This window comes from Myotis davidii, unplaced genomic scaffold, assembly GCF_000327345.1.
Source record: "Myotis davidii unplaced genomic scaffold, ASM32734v1 scaffold142, whole genome shotgun sequence".
NCBI lineage: Eukaryota > Metazoa > Chordata > Mammalia > Chiroptera > Vespertilionidae > Myotis > Myotis davidii.
The window spans coordinates 4,998,854-5,014,702 of record NW_006294400.1 but is presented as its reverse complement, the minus strand read 5'-3'; the positions used below and the strand labels follow the sequence as shown (position 1 = coordinate 5,014,702).

Sequence of the window (15,849 nt, the reverse complement as noted above, 5' to 3'; positions counted from 1 at the left end):
AGTTTGAGATGATTATCAGAAAGCTAGGCATAGACTAGATGATGCAAGGTCTTAGAGCCACAATCTAGATTTTATATCTTTATCCATATAGTAATGAGAAAATACCTAAGTATCTACAATGAGTCTTATGGCAAAGTTCTCCCTATTTTGTGGGAAATAATGGGATTGGGGTGGGCAACAGTAGCTGTAAGAAAACTAGTTAGGTCCTGACTGGTTTGGCTCAGTGGATGGAGCGTCGGCCTGTGGACTGAAGGGTCCCAGGTTCAATTCCAGTCAGGGGCATGTACCTTGGTTGCGGGCACATCCCCAGTGTGGGGAGGGGAGGAGTGTTGTAGGAGGCAGCTGATGGATGTTTCTCTCTCATCGATGTTTCTAACTCCCTATCCCTCTCCCTTCCTCTCTGTAAAAAAAATCAGTAATAAAATATATTTTTTTAAAAAAGAAAACTAGTTAGGAGGCAACTGTGTATCAAGAAAAGGGGATGATAGCCCTGGTGGTTAGAGCTTCAGCCCTCAGACCAAAGGGTTGCCAAGTTCAATTTCCAGTCTAGGCATATACCTGGATGACAGGTTTGATCCTGGCCCTGGTCAGGATGAGTGCAGGAGGCAATCAATCTCTCTCATATCGATGTTCCTCTCATTCCCCCACCACCTTCCTACCACTTTCTCTTAAAAAAAAATATCAATGGAAAAAATATCCTCAGGCGAGGATTAAAAGAAGGGGGAAGAGGGGATGATAGTTTGGACTCTAAGAATGGAAAGATGAAAGTAGCATTGAGAAGTATATAGGAACTGATAGAACTTAGTGACTAAGACAAGCAGGTGAAAGAAAGCTGACACAAAGATGATTCTTATAACATGACGTGAATTAACTGGTTGGATCAGGGAACACTGGGGCAGAGTAGAATGGAAGGTAGAATTGGAGGGTGCAAAGGACTAGAAAATGAGCTCAAACTGAGTTTAAAGTGTCTAAAAACAAAAGGGAAAGGTCCATTAAAAGTTGATACTCAGGTCCTAGCTGGTTTGGCTCAGTGGATAGAGCATTGGCCTCTGGACTGAAGGGTCCCAGGTTTGATTCTGGTGAAGGGCACATGCACAGGTTGCAGGCTCAATCCCGAGTAGGGGGCGTGCAGGAGGCAGCTGATCAATGATTCTCTCATCATCGATGTTTCTATCTCTCTCTCCCTCTCCCTTCCTCTAAAAGCAATAAAAAATATTTTTTAAAATAATAAAATAAAATAGCTTTTACCCATTTACTTTTATGTTTGGGGTAAATGGACCTAGAAAAAGGAATTACCAATAGGAGAAGAGAAAAGGAAAAGATACATAAAAAGAATGTTAAAATAAGACCAAAAGTCATAAAAAGAAAATCTGCATTACTATTTACCTGGGCCTTTGCTGTTATCTTCAAGTGAACTGGAGCAAATAAGATTGCACACAGGAGTATTTTCATTCTACACAGGTGCTTAGCGGAAACATGTATTTCAGCTAGTTAACTTACGTTAACCTTGCTCCCAGAAGCAACAAGGTAGTTAATTGCATCGTGAAAACTCATCACAAACTTTAAGATTATCTGTAATACTTTCATAATGGCCCACAATTAAACCCATATGCAACAGAATTCTCATAACTTACTTTTCAAGCTCTTCCTGAGAATGGGCAAAAGTACAGTTTGTTCCTCGTGGACACCCTCCTTGCTGTCTTAGATCTCGGCACATGCTAGTCTTATATTTGCTGTTTGGCTGAGGCTACAAAAAGAATCAGTGTGTGGAAAAGTGAAGATTCCAGGTGTTATTCACTCTTGGGACTTCAAAATTTCATGACTACACCTTCAATTCTTTTTCACATTAGATATAAGTAATTCTCATGCTGAAACAATTATCACTCCATTGTTTCCTGTTAAGAATTACGTGGCATAACCCTGAGTTGGCATTTTAGACATTCCCTCTGGAGATTATCTGAAACTGGTTCAAATGTTATGTCTATTTATTTGTCAGTCAACACAAAGCCCATGAAAATACAAGATTTCCTCATCAATTCACTGCTGTGTTAAAATTATGATACCAAGCCCTGACCGGTTTGGCTCAGTGGATAGAGCGTCAGCCTGCGGACTAAAGGGTCCCAGGTTCGATTCCGGTCAAGGGCATGTGCCTTGGTTGTGGGCACATCCCCAGTGGGGGTTGTGCAGGAGGCAGCTGATCGGTGTTTCTCGCTCATCGATGTTTCTAACTCTATCCCTCTCCCTTTCTCCGTAAAAAAAACAATAAAAAATATATTTAAAAAAAAATTATGATACCAAAACCAAACAAAAACTTTAAAAAAGCCATTTAAAGGCCATAAGTTTGTTCAATTAAGCTTTCCCAGGGTATGTAGAATATGATTTCCCCTGAAAGTGAAAAATTAATACCTATTTATTTGTCAAGTTGAGGGTACAATTCTCTTTTAGGCTCAGAGTTAAGTTCACATAATGAGGCAAAATATAAAAACCTCATCATACCTACTATGATTTGCATTAAAATCTAAAATGTCCTTGTTATTTTTGTGACTTTAATGAAGATGAAACATTTATCTTTCAGTTGGTGTTTGAATAGTATAATGTCTTCTAAAGGAATAGGGATATAAGATTGGAAAGATCACTTTGGAGTAGATTTGATCCTACCTCTGTCACTGCCACCATGACTTTAGATATGCTATTTAACCATTTTTAAGCTTCAACTTGGGAATAGCAATTATCTTGCAAGTGACTGTGAGAATTAGAAATAATATATGTAAAATATTGAACATAGGAACTGGCTCACAGTAACTTAATAAAAAAATGTCACCCTGGCTGTGTGCTTAGTGATTAGTGCATCGGCCCATGCACTGAAGGGTCAGCGGTTTGATTCCTGGTTAAGGACACGTACCTGGGTGGCAGGTTAAACTCCCAGCCCCAGTCGTGCCACATGCAGGAGGCAACCAATTGATGTCTCTCTCACATGAATGTTTCCCTTTCTCTTTTCCTCCCTCCCCCTTCTTTCCTCCTTCCCACTCTCTCTAAAAAAAGGGGGGGGGGAGGGAATATCCTCAGGTGAGGATTAACAACAACAACAAAAGTTAATAAATAATTAACTTATTAGAATAAAGGATTATAAAAATAATCCTTATTAGAATAAAGGAGTTATACCTTAAATAACTCCTTCTAAAGTACACTGAAAATGTGTTTTAAAATATTTTTATTGTTTTTTTTTAGAGAGCGGGGGAGAGGGACAGAGAAAAAACAACCACATCGTTATGCCCCCTACTGGGGATGGAGCCTGCAACCCGGGCATGTGTCCTAACTGGGAATTGAACCAGCAACTTTTTCGTACACTGGATGTCTGGCAACCAACTGAGCCACATAGCCCAGGACTTAAAATATTTTAAAAATTCAATTTCCACATACTTACAAATAGAAATTCATTGACAGAAATGAAGAAAAAAGTGACAATTTCTCCACATTAGGAAGGAATCAGATAAAATGTTTGGAAGGAATCAATAATCTACATTTGGTAAAAGACATCTGCAATAAATTCATATTCAAGATACAATCCAAACTGTTGCTGTGCTCTGAATTATTTATCAGGTATACTACAACTTGAGTTTCTCCCAAAAGAATAGACAATAAAAACTTATAAGAGAGTAGAGCCATTTAAAGAGTTCATTAGCCAGATAGCTTGTTAAATGTTCAGGATGAACCTCTGTTAGAGATAACGGTACAAGTACAATAAACGTGCTTACCTGAGGTGTCTCATGGCCTTTTCTACTATAATTCTGTATGAAGTCCACAAGGCCATGAACTACTGTTTTAACAGCTACCATTGCATTTTCTAGCTGCTCCCAAGTTGGTGAAACAGCATCTAAAATAAGCCAAGGAAATGGGATGGAGGAGAGAATTTGTTAGCAGAAATTATCTTCTGTTATTATGAAAAACAAAAGCAATTGAGTATTTTCCAACATACCTGGATTGGGGTCTATGTTTGCAAGAAGCTCTAAATGAGGCCTCAGTCTATTTAAGTTAGCTGGGTCACCTGTTCGTTGCAAAACAATTGTCAATTCCTGGACACTCTTTGCAAATGATTCTGGAGATTGCAGCTAACAAAACAGAAGACAGAATGGTTTTTACTCTAATTCTTACATCTATTTTCAAATGCTTTCATTAAGTCAATATACTAAATAGGTTTTCAAGTGTCTTCAGACTCCATAGTAGGAGTATCAATGGTGAATTAGATTTTCACCTCAGAATCTGCCCTATGAAATTCATCATTAGACACTCAGAAAACTCATTTATAAGCTGTATTAGCTCTCTGGAGTTGGAATGTAATTAAAGGACAGACTTTGTAAGCCAAGCTGCTTTTATCCTGTATTTGCTTCCCTATTGCCTCCCTTAGTTTATTTTGAAAGTTAAAAAAAAAAAAAATTAAAAGGGGAAAAAAAGATTTTATAAAACTCTGATTTTTAAAAACATAGAATCTTCAACTGGTTGTCTCTTTAGTCCTTTCAGAAGATTCCAGTATTTTCCAATATAACAACAATAGATTAGGATCTCTAATTTCACAAACCTTATCAATAATAGACTGCATGTGTGATTTATGCGCTAAGTCACCATATAGAAGTGAGGACCACTGCTCGGGTGAAATACGAAGTCCTGCTTCCATAGCAATATGAACAATTTGGGCATCATGTTCTCTGCGTAATGCCTCATAGCTCCGAAATTCTTCTTTTAATTGCATCAGGGAAGAGTCTTCATCTCTTTTAGTAACCTAAGCAATAGAAAGAAGAAATACAACCAACCCATCAGAACTGGTCTGCTTTCCCTCCTTCCATAACCAAACCTTTTTTTTTTTGCGGGGGGGGGATGTAAGATGGGGGGAAACTACTACATATCAGATACCACAAAAAGACGGTACAAGAAAGAACAGTTTAGGACACCCAAAATTCTAATCTGGCATAATTTAAGAGCAGAGTATAACTTAGAAGTCACAAAAATCTATATTCTGTCATAACCTACTTAAAGAAACACTGAGGGGAAAAAAAGGAGGAATTATCAATCTAAAAAGTAGAAAAAAAGAAACCCCAAAAAACCAGAGGATGTTAGCACCTCTCTAACCACCATCTATGGTACAGGGTATCTCCTGGGAACCATACGCATCTATCTACCTGAGTAGTAAAGATGGACACAGGTGATAAAGAGAACCTGGTCCTATTCAAGTTCTATTAATATGCATCAGAATCACCCATGAAGTTTTGAAAATTATAATTTCAGGTCTACTGAATCAAAACCCTTGGCTTGAAGATCACAAAATTTAAAGTATGTATGAATGCTCAAGTCCTACATGAGATATACCCAATCTGAATATCTCTGCATTAAACAGAATCGTTAACTTCTCTTGTTCTGACTCCATGCTAAAAGCAAACAAAAACTCTTTTAAAGAAAAATGAGAATTCAAGGCAATTAAGAGTTGCACTTCTGCCAGAACTGGTTTGGCTCAGTGGATAGAGCGTCGGCCTGCGTACTCAAGGGTCCTGGGTTCGATTCCGGTCAAGGGCATGTACCGGAGGGGGGGGGGGCGTGCAGGAGGTAGCTGATCGATGTTTCTCTCTCGTCGATGTTTCTGGCTCTCTATCCCTCTCCCTTCCTCTCTGTAAAAAATCAATAAAATATATTTTAAAAAAAAAAGAGTTGCACTTCTCACCCTAGCTGGTTTGGCTGAGTGGATAGAGCATGGGCCTGCAGATTGAAGGGTCCTGGGTTTGATTCCAGTCAAGGGCACATGCCTGGGTTGCAGGCTCGATCCCTGGTGGGGGGCATGCAGAAGGCAGCCAATCAATGATTCTTTCTCATCACTGATGTTTCTTTCTCTCTCTCTCTCTCCCTTCTTCTCTAAAATCAATAAAAATATATTAAAAAACAAAAAGCTGTACTTCTCAAAAACAGAGTTTCCTTCAACTCTTATAAGCATTCTGCATTTGTGGGGGCCTCTAACAGGATAATACCCATTACAGAAAGGCTCTGTCCCACATATAGGCATGTAATATTTAGATGGTTGCTTATTACTCACCTTAAAACAAGAAGCTCGATACAGTAGTTGCACAACATGACCAATACTTGTTTTTGATGCCTGAGGAAATCTTGGTTCTAATCTTTGCACAACAAAAAGTACCAGAACTTTCCTTGAGAGAGCAGAACCATCTTCTAGTGCCAGTAACACCAGCTTCAAGGCCTCTTCTTGCATAGCTAGAAGAAACATGAGTTCATGATAAATGAGAAACCCTGCAGATCACATCTGTCAAAGATTTCCTTGGTTTGGTTTACAGTGGTTCATTTTCCAGTCTGTATTTAATTAGCACAAAAATAGGACATCACACATACACAAATATAGCTTAATTAAAAAATACGGTAGTCCACTCTTATCCACAGAGGATATGTTCTAAGACACCCAGTGGATGTCTGAAACTGTAGATAGTACCAAACTCTATATACAGAGGTGGGCAAAAGTGGGCTTACAGTTTTAAGTATGTGAAACAGAGCGTCTTCTTTTTTTTATTCCTCACCTGTGGTCATGCTGAGAGAGAGGAATGGAGAGGAAGAGAGGAAAGAGGGAGAGAAGGGGAAGAAAAGAGGGGAGTGGAGAGAGAAAGAAACCTCGACCCACTGCCTTCCATACCATATGTGCCCTGACTGGGATCGAACCAGAAACCTTTTGGTGCACCAGATTACACTCAAACAACTGAGTCACTCAGCCGGGGCAGAGCTTATTTTTGTATTATTATTTATTTATTAATTACAGTATTATTAACACAACTGTAAACCTACTTTGCCAACCCTGTTTAATATGCTTTTTTCCTAAACAGTAAAGTCCTCACTTAACATTGTCAATAGGTTTTGAAACTTTAAGCAAAACAACCTATGATGAAACCAATTTTACCATAGGCTAATTGACACAAACAACAGCTAAGTTCCTATAGCATCTCATCAACGTTATAATAAAACGATGTTGAATGTTATTCGAGAACCTGATGTGCCCACAACCAAGGTACATGCCCTTGACTGGAACTGAACCTGGGACCCTTGAGTCCGCAGGCTGACGCTCTGTCCACTGAGCCAAACCGGTTAGGGCAGGACACACAGTCTTATGATAAATGGTAATTTTTTTAACACATGAAACTGTTACTCTGCCTGTCAGAACTAATTTTTATATAATTTTAAAATGATACTAGCCTCTAGGTGCAATACCTAAAGAAGGTATTAATTTATGTTGTTTTCCAGCCAGGGAAATATTTACAACATAAATGCCATAAAAAACATTTTTGGAATAATTGATAAAACTGGAATATAAACAATAGAATGTAGTATTGTATCCTTGTTTTTAGGAAACACACTTAAGGATTAATGGGTATTCAACCTACTTTCAAATGGTTCATAAAAGAAAGAGGGAATAATATAACAAATGTAGCAAATTAAAAAACTAATCAATGTGGATAAGGAGTACACAGGAATTCTCTGCATTTTACTTATGGATTATGAAGAAAGAGGAGAAAGAGAAAGAGAGAGAGAGAGAGAGAAACACCCATCTGTTGTTCCACTTATTTATGCACTCATTGGCTGATTCTTGTTTGTGCACTGACCAGGAATTGGACCTGCAACCTTGGCATATCGGGATAAGGTTCTAACTAACTGAGCTACCTGGTCAGGGGCTCTGCATTATTCTTGCAGCTTTTTGTTAAATTTGAAATTATTTCAAAATTAAAAGTTAAAAAAAATTTACTTTTCCTTTACTTACCACCTGTGTAATCTTAACTAACTCAGTTAACTCAGTTTTCTAATATGTAAAATTGGATCTGTGTTACCTCTCCTGAAGGACACTGAAGATTAAATGAGAGAATCTGTTCTAAAACATTATAGCACTTATCATATAGATGATGATCAACAAAAACTGGCTTGCTTATCTGTAATTATGTCAAGCTTTGTATGCATAAATAAAGATGGGTTGAGTCTGGGGATTCTCACCTACCTCTAGAAATTGGCATCCTCTAGCCCTGATAACCAACAAGAAAGGCAAGATAGTGATCTATCTTACCTGGCCCTAGAAACTGGCATCCTCGAGCCCTGACAGCAGCCCATAAGTTGGCAGACAATTGCTGAGGGTTCTGGTGCTGTAATATCAGTTCCGTTACAGTTCGTTCTCCAAGTGAACGGGCTGCTCGCATGGCTCTTACACGACCTTCTTCCTCTACCAGTTGACAATTTACAAGTGTCACCAGTTTCCTTTGCATTGGACGGCTCAGTGCACTCTGGTTCAGACTAGCTACACCTTTAGGAAAAAGGAAACAAAGAAAACTAACGTTTTTTCAATTAAAAAAGACAAGCCAATTTTTATTATATGTATTTAACTATGAAGCCACAATTCCTAATGAGCCTCCTATGAACAAATTTCCATTTTTTTTTAATCAATCTATTTCAGTTTATTACCAGTCACTGGTAATAAGAGCCTAATTTTTATTTTTTTATTATTTATTTATTTTTTAAAATATATTTTATTGATTTTCTACAGAGGGGAAGGGAGAGAGATAGAGAGCTAGAAACATCGATGAGAGAGAGACATCGATCAGCCGCCTCCTGCACCTCTCCCACTGGGGATGTGCCCGCAACCCAGGCACATGCCCTTGACCGGAACCGAACCTGGGACCTTTCAGTCCGCAGGCCGACGCTCTATCCACCGAACCAAACCGGTTTCGGCAAGAGCCTAATTTTTAGTTTCTTCAAATTTTACTTAGGTATCCTCTTATCTGGGTTATATGAGTCCCTCAACAGAGCGTACCTTTGGTTTGTTTATTTAGTCAATTTACTAAAATTATTGAAGGCTAATATAAAGTTGAATGAATAAAGTTTAAAAGTAATAATTACTAACAGCGTTGTTTTTTTATTATATACAAGATATTAAGAACATGACGTAGTGACAAGATCCACAATCCTAACCTCTTTTCCCGACTCAAGGACATTGCTCCAATAATCCTTGTCTTTCTCCCATATCACCAGTTTTTCCCTTCCCACTTGATCATTTCCATCAGCATTAATAAGAACAAGCCAGTTGTATTTCATCTGTCTTAAAAGTAAATCTTACTTATTCTTCTCCCCCTACCTCTGTCCCATTTCTTCCCCCCTTTTTTGAGTTTTTCTTTCCTTCCTTTTGTAGCAAATCTAGAATTATCTCAATTCCTTTCTCCACAATCTTTAAAATCTATTCCAAGTTTTTGCTACCATCACTCAACCAGTTTTGCTCGTCATGACAATTTCCTCATCTTTGCTAAATTAACGGTCCGTTCTCAATCCTTATCTTACTTGACTTTTCAATAGCATCCTCACAGATATCACCTGTAACTTATTTGATCACTTTTCTTTACATGGCTTCCAGAACGCATTCTCTTAGTTTTCTAACCTTCTTACTTTTTTTTCCAGTCTTATTTTCTGATTTTATCTTTTCTTCCTGTCTTCTTAATGTTAAAGGGCCTCAGGACTCAGTTTTCATTTTCTTCTCTATCTACACTAGATGATCTCACCTAGTCTTACTGCATTAGATACCATCCATATGTCAATGACTTCCAAAGTTATAGCTCCTATACTTCATTCCTTAATATATATCCACCGGTTACTCAACAGCATTCAAGTGAAGATTTGACATAGCAGTTAACATGACCAAAATTGAACTCCAGGTTTTCCTACTTAAACCCGATCTACTATACTATCCCTTATCTAAATTGACGACAACCTCTCTTTTTCGTGCGCAGGCCCCAAACCCAACAGTCATACTTGACTCCGCTCTTTCTCTCCTATCCCACATCCAATAATTTAAGAAAATCTCTGGCCCTAGCTTTAAAATAGATCCTTGTTATTCTTTGAAGATACTACATATGCCTTGAGGACTTTATTATTCTGTCTGCCTTTAACAGTCTTTTCCCAGGAACCTACATAGCTAACTACCTCACCTTTTATCTCAAGATCAAAAGCTACCGTTTAACTGAGGCCTACACTCATTACCTTATTTCAAAGTGCAATCTGCCTTTCTCCACTCACTCTGACATTTCTTATCCCTCTAAATGTATTATTTCCTTTCCATAGCAATTATTTATAACATGTTACATAATTTTCTTTTTTATTATATTTATTATTATACTTTCTCTCTTTTCTAAACATGATTGCTACAAGGGCACGCATATTTGCTCAAGTATCCCCAAGTACCAAAATAGTGTCTGGTGCTTACTATATGCTCTTTAGATATCTGTTCAATGAATGAATGAGGTGTACAGGGTAAGTCTCTCTCTCAAAAAAAAAAAAATCATTATATCCAAAATATCGAACAGTGCAAAGCACAGAGAAGGTACAAAATAAATACTTGATTGATTTTTTTCATTCAACAACATTTTATTATAATATGTGCTAAACACTGGGTATGCAGTGATAAACAAAACAGAATTTCACTTCTGTCACAGCACTTAAAATAATTTATTGTGCTTACATGGCTATCACCCCCAATAGACTGCGGGCTCCGTGAAGACAGGGACTGTAACCTCTATAAGTGCTCAATAAAATTTAATGAATGATTGAATGAATGCATGAACACATAAAACTTGTCTTAATAGGGCTTATCAAAAGTAATATCCTGCTATAGCACTATTAGTTTAATCAATGAATACAAATATTGCTTAAAGCTCAATGTTGTATGTCTAATGAATTATTAAATTAATAACAATATTGGTTGTTTTCAGAAAATAGTGTAATAGATGTTTTCAATCAAAAAGTTTTCAAAGATCTGCCGAAACCGGTTTGGCTCAGTGGATAGAGCGTCGGCTTGCGGACTGAAAGGTCCCAGGTTCGATTCCGGTCAAGGGCATGTACCTGGGTTGCAGGCACATCCCCAGTAGGAGATGTGCAGGAGGCAGCTGATCGATGTTTCTCTCTCATCGATGTTTCTAACTTTCTATCTCTCTCCCTTCCTCTCTGTAAAAAATTAATAAAATATTTAAAAAAAAAAAAAAAGTTTTCAAAGATCTCTCCAAGCAAACTCATTTTCCAAAACTCAAAATGTTTTAAGAGGGCATCAGCATCAAACCTGTCAGAGTAAATGTATTACCAAGTCCTCCTCACCAGGAAAAAACACTTTTTAGGAACTTACCTTTACCTCCACTTAGTGGTTTTAAGTAGAGTGCCAAATCTTCAACACATTTCTTTGCAACTTCATAATGTTTGTTCTCACCTAGATTACTTAACTTTATTGACTGATGGTCTGGTACCTAAAAACAAAACAAACAAAAAATTGAAGAAATACATTCACCCAGCTTACAAGCTGTTATTTATATATTTGATAATAATCTTGGTGAGTATAAATTATAACAGAGACATACATCGAGGTAGTTTAAATAAAATTAAAGGCAAACATCTAATAAATCTGCTTTCCAAGAATCAAGAATATCATACTTAATAGCAGGGTCTGGGTGGGTTAATGGATGAAGAAAAGAAGCAGGCAGTTAATAGTATTGTATCAATGTTAATTTCTTGGGGTTGATAGCTATGCTGTAATTTTATTTTTATTTTTTTATTGATTTTTTTACAGAGAGGGAGAGGGATAGAGAGGTAGAAACATCGATGAGAGAGAAACATCTATCAACTGCCTCCTGCACACCTCCTACTGGGGATGTACCCGCAACCAACATACATGCCCTTGACCGGAATCGAACCTGGGACCTTTCAGTCTTCAGGCCGATGCCTGCTCTATCCACTGAGCAAAACCGGTTAGGGCTATGCTGTAATTTTAAAAGATGTTAATATTAGGGGAAGCTGCAGGAAGTTATACAGGTCCTCTGTATAACTTTTGCAACTTTTTCTAAAAGTATTTCAAAACAAAAAGTAGGTTAAAAGGACAAGAATTTTTCCCCCTTAGCACTAAGTACCTTCTTACTATATAATGTACTTACTATATTTACTGTACCCCCTTGCTAGAATATAAGCACCACAAGACACAGTGTTCTCAATGAAAGGTCAAAACTGCAGCTCTGCCATTTCTACGAGTGATCTTGAGTAAATTATTTAACTGCTCCAAGTCATGGTTTCCCTATCTGCAAAATGAAGATGAAAATCCCTATTTCATTGTGCCATTATAAAAATTCAATTTAGCTTGTTGTGGGGGGGGGGGCGGTGCAGGGTGAGGGGGGTCAATGGGGACAGAGGGGACATCTGTAATACTTTCAACAATAAAGATAAATTTTTAAAAATGTTAAAATTCAATTTAACAAATATTTATATTTATGGAGTTATTACCATGTACCAAGCACAGTGAGCTAAACAGACAAAATTTCTTGCCCTTGTGGCGCTTACATTCTAGTGGAGAAGAGAGAAGGCAACCAATAAAGTTAAAAGAAACATAAATAAAAAACATAGTATGATGAAGGGTGATCAATATCAATTATCCAACAAGAATAAGGAAAATAGGAGTACTGGAGAGAGGTTGCAATTTTAAGGGGGATGGTCATGACATTAGAAAGACTTAAAAGAGGAGGAGGAATGAGCATTCTAGGCAGAGTCACTACACAAACGCCCTCAGGTGGGAATACTTCTGGCTTATTTAACAACTGACTGGGAGGCAGTGTGGATTAAGCAGAAAGAGTGAAGACAGTAGTACATGAGCCTGAAAAGATAAAAGAAATCACACTGCATAAGCCTGCTGGCTATTTTTAAGAACCAACTGAGAGGACATTTATTTAAAAGACAAACACAATACCTGCCCTATAATGGTAAATAAATGGTAGCTAGTATTATTACAAAAAAGTCAACAGTATTTTGTTGGATCTAAGATGCCATTATTTGCAAGAGCCACCATTATTTTCTGCATTGTTAAGAAAAATTGCTGCCAATTAAATTATGATGCACTAATAATTACAACTGCATCTTGATTTCAGTGTCTGGATTATGAACATTGAGAAGAAATGTTGTTCTTTAATAGGATAACTTCAAATATGAAGATAGTATGGAACGAGATATTTTAATTCATTGAATTTTCTAAGATGTGACTGATCAAAAAAATTCTTACTTTCTTACTTTATGTAATACACAATGTACAGAATCTTCTTCCTCACTTGTAAAATGGGGATATTAAATACCTGAAAAGCAATAGCAAGAATCTATATATATAAAAGCCTAAGCAACCGGCCAACAGACCGACAGCTATGATGCGCACTGACCACCAGGGGGCAGATGCTCAACGCAGGAGCAGAAACCACAGGCACGGAAACAGGGAACAGGCTGATGAATCTCAGAGGAAAAGGGGATAGGGTGATGGCGATTAAAGATTAACCAAAGAGCTCATATGCATACTAGAGGCCTGGTGCACGGATTTGTGCACTGGTGGGGTCCCTCGGCCTGGCCTGCAGGGATTGGGCCGAAACTGGCTCTCTGACATCCCCTGAGGGGTCCTGGATTGCAAGAGTGCAGTCCAGGCCAAGGGATCCCACAGGTACACGAATCCATGCACCAGACCGCTAGTTAATAATAATAGATATTGAATGTTTACAATCATACCTACACAAAGTAGACTCTCATTAAATGAAAATTACTATAAATCTAGGACTTTGCTCTGATTCAATAAAATGATTATCAACAAGAAATAGTTATTTTTTAGTATGGTTTTCGATATACTCATCCCCAAATAGGGCTTATTTTATCACTAGAGGCCTGATACATGAAATTTGTCCAAGGGGTTTGGCCCTCGCAGCCACAAGCTGCCTCAGCCCTGGCTGTTCGGTCTAATTAGCATATTACGCTTTTATTATTATAGATGTCAAGTGAAATTAAAAAGAAAACCAAAAAAAACCTCCATTTGAGGTTTCTAGTTGATTGCTCTCTGGCCAAAACTTGATTACATTTCTTCTCGTATCACCTAATGAATAAATATTGATGTATGCTTATATCAAAATTTTTCTTATCTACCATAATCACTTAAAAAATAAATTTTGACCACAGCATTGAACACAGAGAATCATATAGCCATAATAAAATTATGGTTCTGCATAAGGATTTATGACATTATTTAAAGAAAAACTTTTGCAGGATACAATCATGAGAATCAGGTACACTGAGTATTTTTACGTATCAAATATCATTAAACATACTTTGTACCCCTTAATGAACTAAGTACTATAATTATTGCACATACCAAATTAGTGAAATCTTAGAAGTTTACCTGGGCTCCAACTAATTGGAGAAGTGCGAAGTTGACAGGAAGCACATCAATGTCGGTGTTGATGGCAGTCTGATCAAAGGGACAAGCTTTTCGGTGAAGTTTGTTCAAGCAGGTCTTGCAAACAGTGTGTGAACAACCTAAACTGATGGGTTTGTGCACATTCTCATCAAATTCATTATAGCAGATTGGACAGGACAGAAATTCTGTCCATTGAGCTGCCTGCACAGGCATTGTGGAAGCTGGATGCTCGGGTTAGCAGTCTAGCAGATCATTATTTTGCTGTGTAGTGTTTTGTAAGCTGGAAATGGACAAAAGTAAGAATTAAACATATATTCATCATTCCCTTTCAAGAGCTAATTGTAAAGACAACCACCACAGCCTCAAGACCTAAAACACTTCTGAGTAACTTTGTATGTTTTGGATATCTTTTTCTTTAAGTCTATTTGCTGAATTAAATTTCTGAAATTTTGCCCAGAAACATTATTCTAAGAGTGTTCCTTTCAACTAAAAATATTTATATTAGTAGCTAATAAAACAATCATCAGAGCTATCATTTGTTTTTCTTAACTACTACATCAAATGGGCATATTAATATTCCACATTTCATTTTTAGGAACACATATTAATTTGGATAGCTGATGTTTTTTTAAAAAAGTGTTTCCCGTAGGTATCTACTACCCCAAAATATATTAAGATACAGCCTAGAGTTAGTGAACTTTGGAAACCATTGTTCCAAACAATATAGTGAATCAAGTGTGAAGAAACAGCTTTGCCACCTGAATGATCACGTCAGTCCAGGATATATATTCAACTTGGCAGCTTCACAAAAGAGGAAATCTCTGTTCAGGACTTGATTAGGAGGCTAACTGAGGTACTGAAAATCCTATATAATAAAAGTGCAATATGCAAATCAACCAAAGGTGGAACGACAGGTCGCTATGATGTGCACTGACCACCAGGGGGCAGATGCTCAATGCAGAAGCTGCCCTCCTGGTGGTCAGCCCACTCCCACAGGGGGAGCGCCACTCAGCCAGAAGCTGAGCTCACAGCTGGTGAGCCCAGCATCAGTGTTGGGAGCCTTTCCCGCCTCCACTGAAAGTGGGCAGGGCAGTAAGGAGCGAGGGGTCCCAGACTGCAAGAGGGATGTCTCACTGCCAGCTTAGGCCCAATTCCCCTTGGGGTCCTGGACTGTGAGAGGGCACAGGCTGGGCTGACAGAACCCCCCCCCCCCCAAAACAGTGCACGAATCTTGTGCACTGGGCCTCTAGTAAGGGAATAAAAGGAGATTATAATGATAGAGCTGGTTATACACAAGTGAAAAAAAGATGCTGACCTCAAAATACATTGTCAAAGTAAAAAAAGAAAAATACTGTCTTACAGCCCTAGCCAGTTTGGCTTACAGGATAAAGCATCAGCCTATGGAATGAAGGGTCCCAAGTTCAAGTCCAGTCAAGGGCACATGCCTGGGATGAGGACATGATCCCCAGTAAGGGGCATGCAGGAGGCAGCTAATCAATGATTCTCTCTCATCACTGATGTTTCTCTCTCTCTCTCCTCACCTCCTCTCTGAAATCAATAAAAAAAAATTTTAAAAAATATTG

The 15,849-nt window shown here is 38.0% G+C and overlaps 1 protein-coding gene across 4 annotated transcripts in view; it reads right to left on the bottom strand.

Annotated features, from left to right (window-relative positions):
- RC3H2 (ring finger and CCCH-type domains 2) overlaps window positions 1-15,849 on the bottom strand; it is a 40,698-nt gene that overhangs the window by 18,917 nt on the left and 5,932 nt on the right. For 2 of the 4 annotated variants that reach the window (XM_006768608.2, XM_006768609.2), the window contains exons 2-9: window positions 14,249-14,546; window positions 11,189-11,306; window positions 8,096-8,329; window positions 6,077-6,252; window positions 4,577-4,777; window positions 3,977-4,109; window positions 3,756-3,874; window positions 1,635-1,747 (exon numbers count right to left, since the gene is read on the bottom strand). In XM_006768608.2, coding sequence (XP_006768671.1) covers window positions 1,635-1,747; window positions 3,756-3,874; window positions 3,977-4,109; window positions 4,577-4,777; window positions 6,077-6,252; window positions 8,096-8,329; window positions 11,189-11,306; window positions 14,249-14,479 — 1,325 coding nt within the window. In that variant the 5' untranslated portion in view covers window positions 14,480-14,546. The other 2 variants (XM_015567108.1, XM_015567109.1) reach the window with 2 other exon arrangements.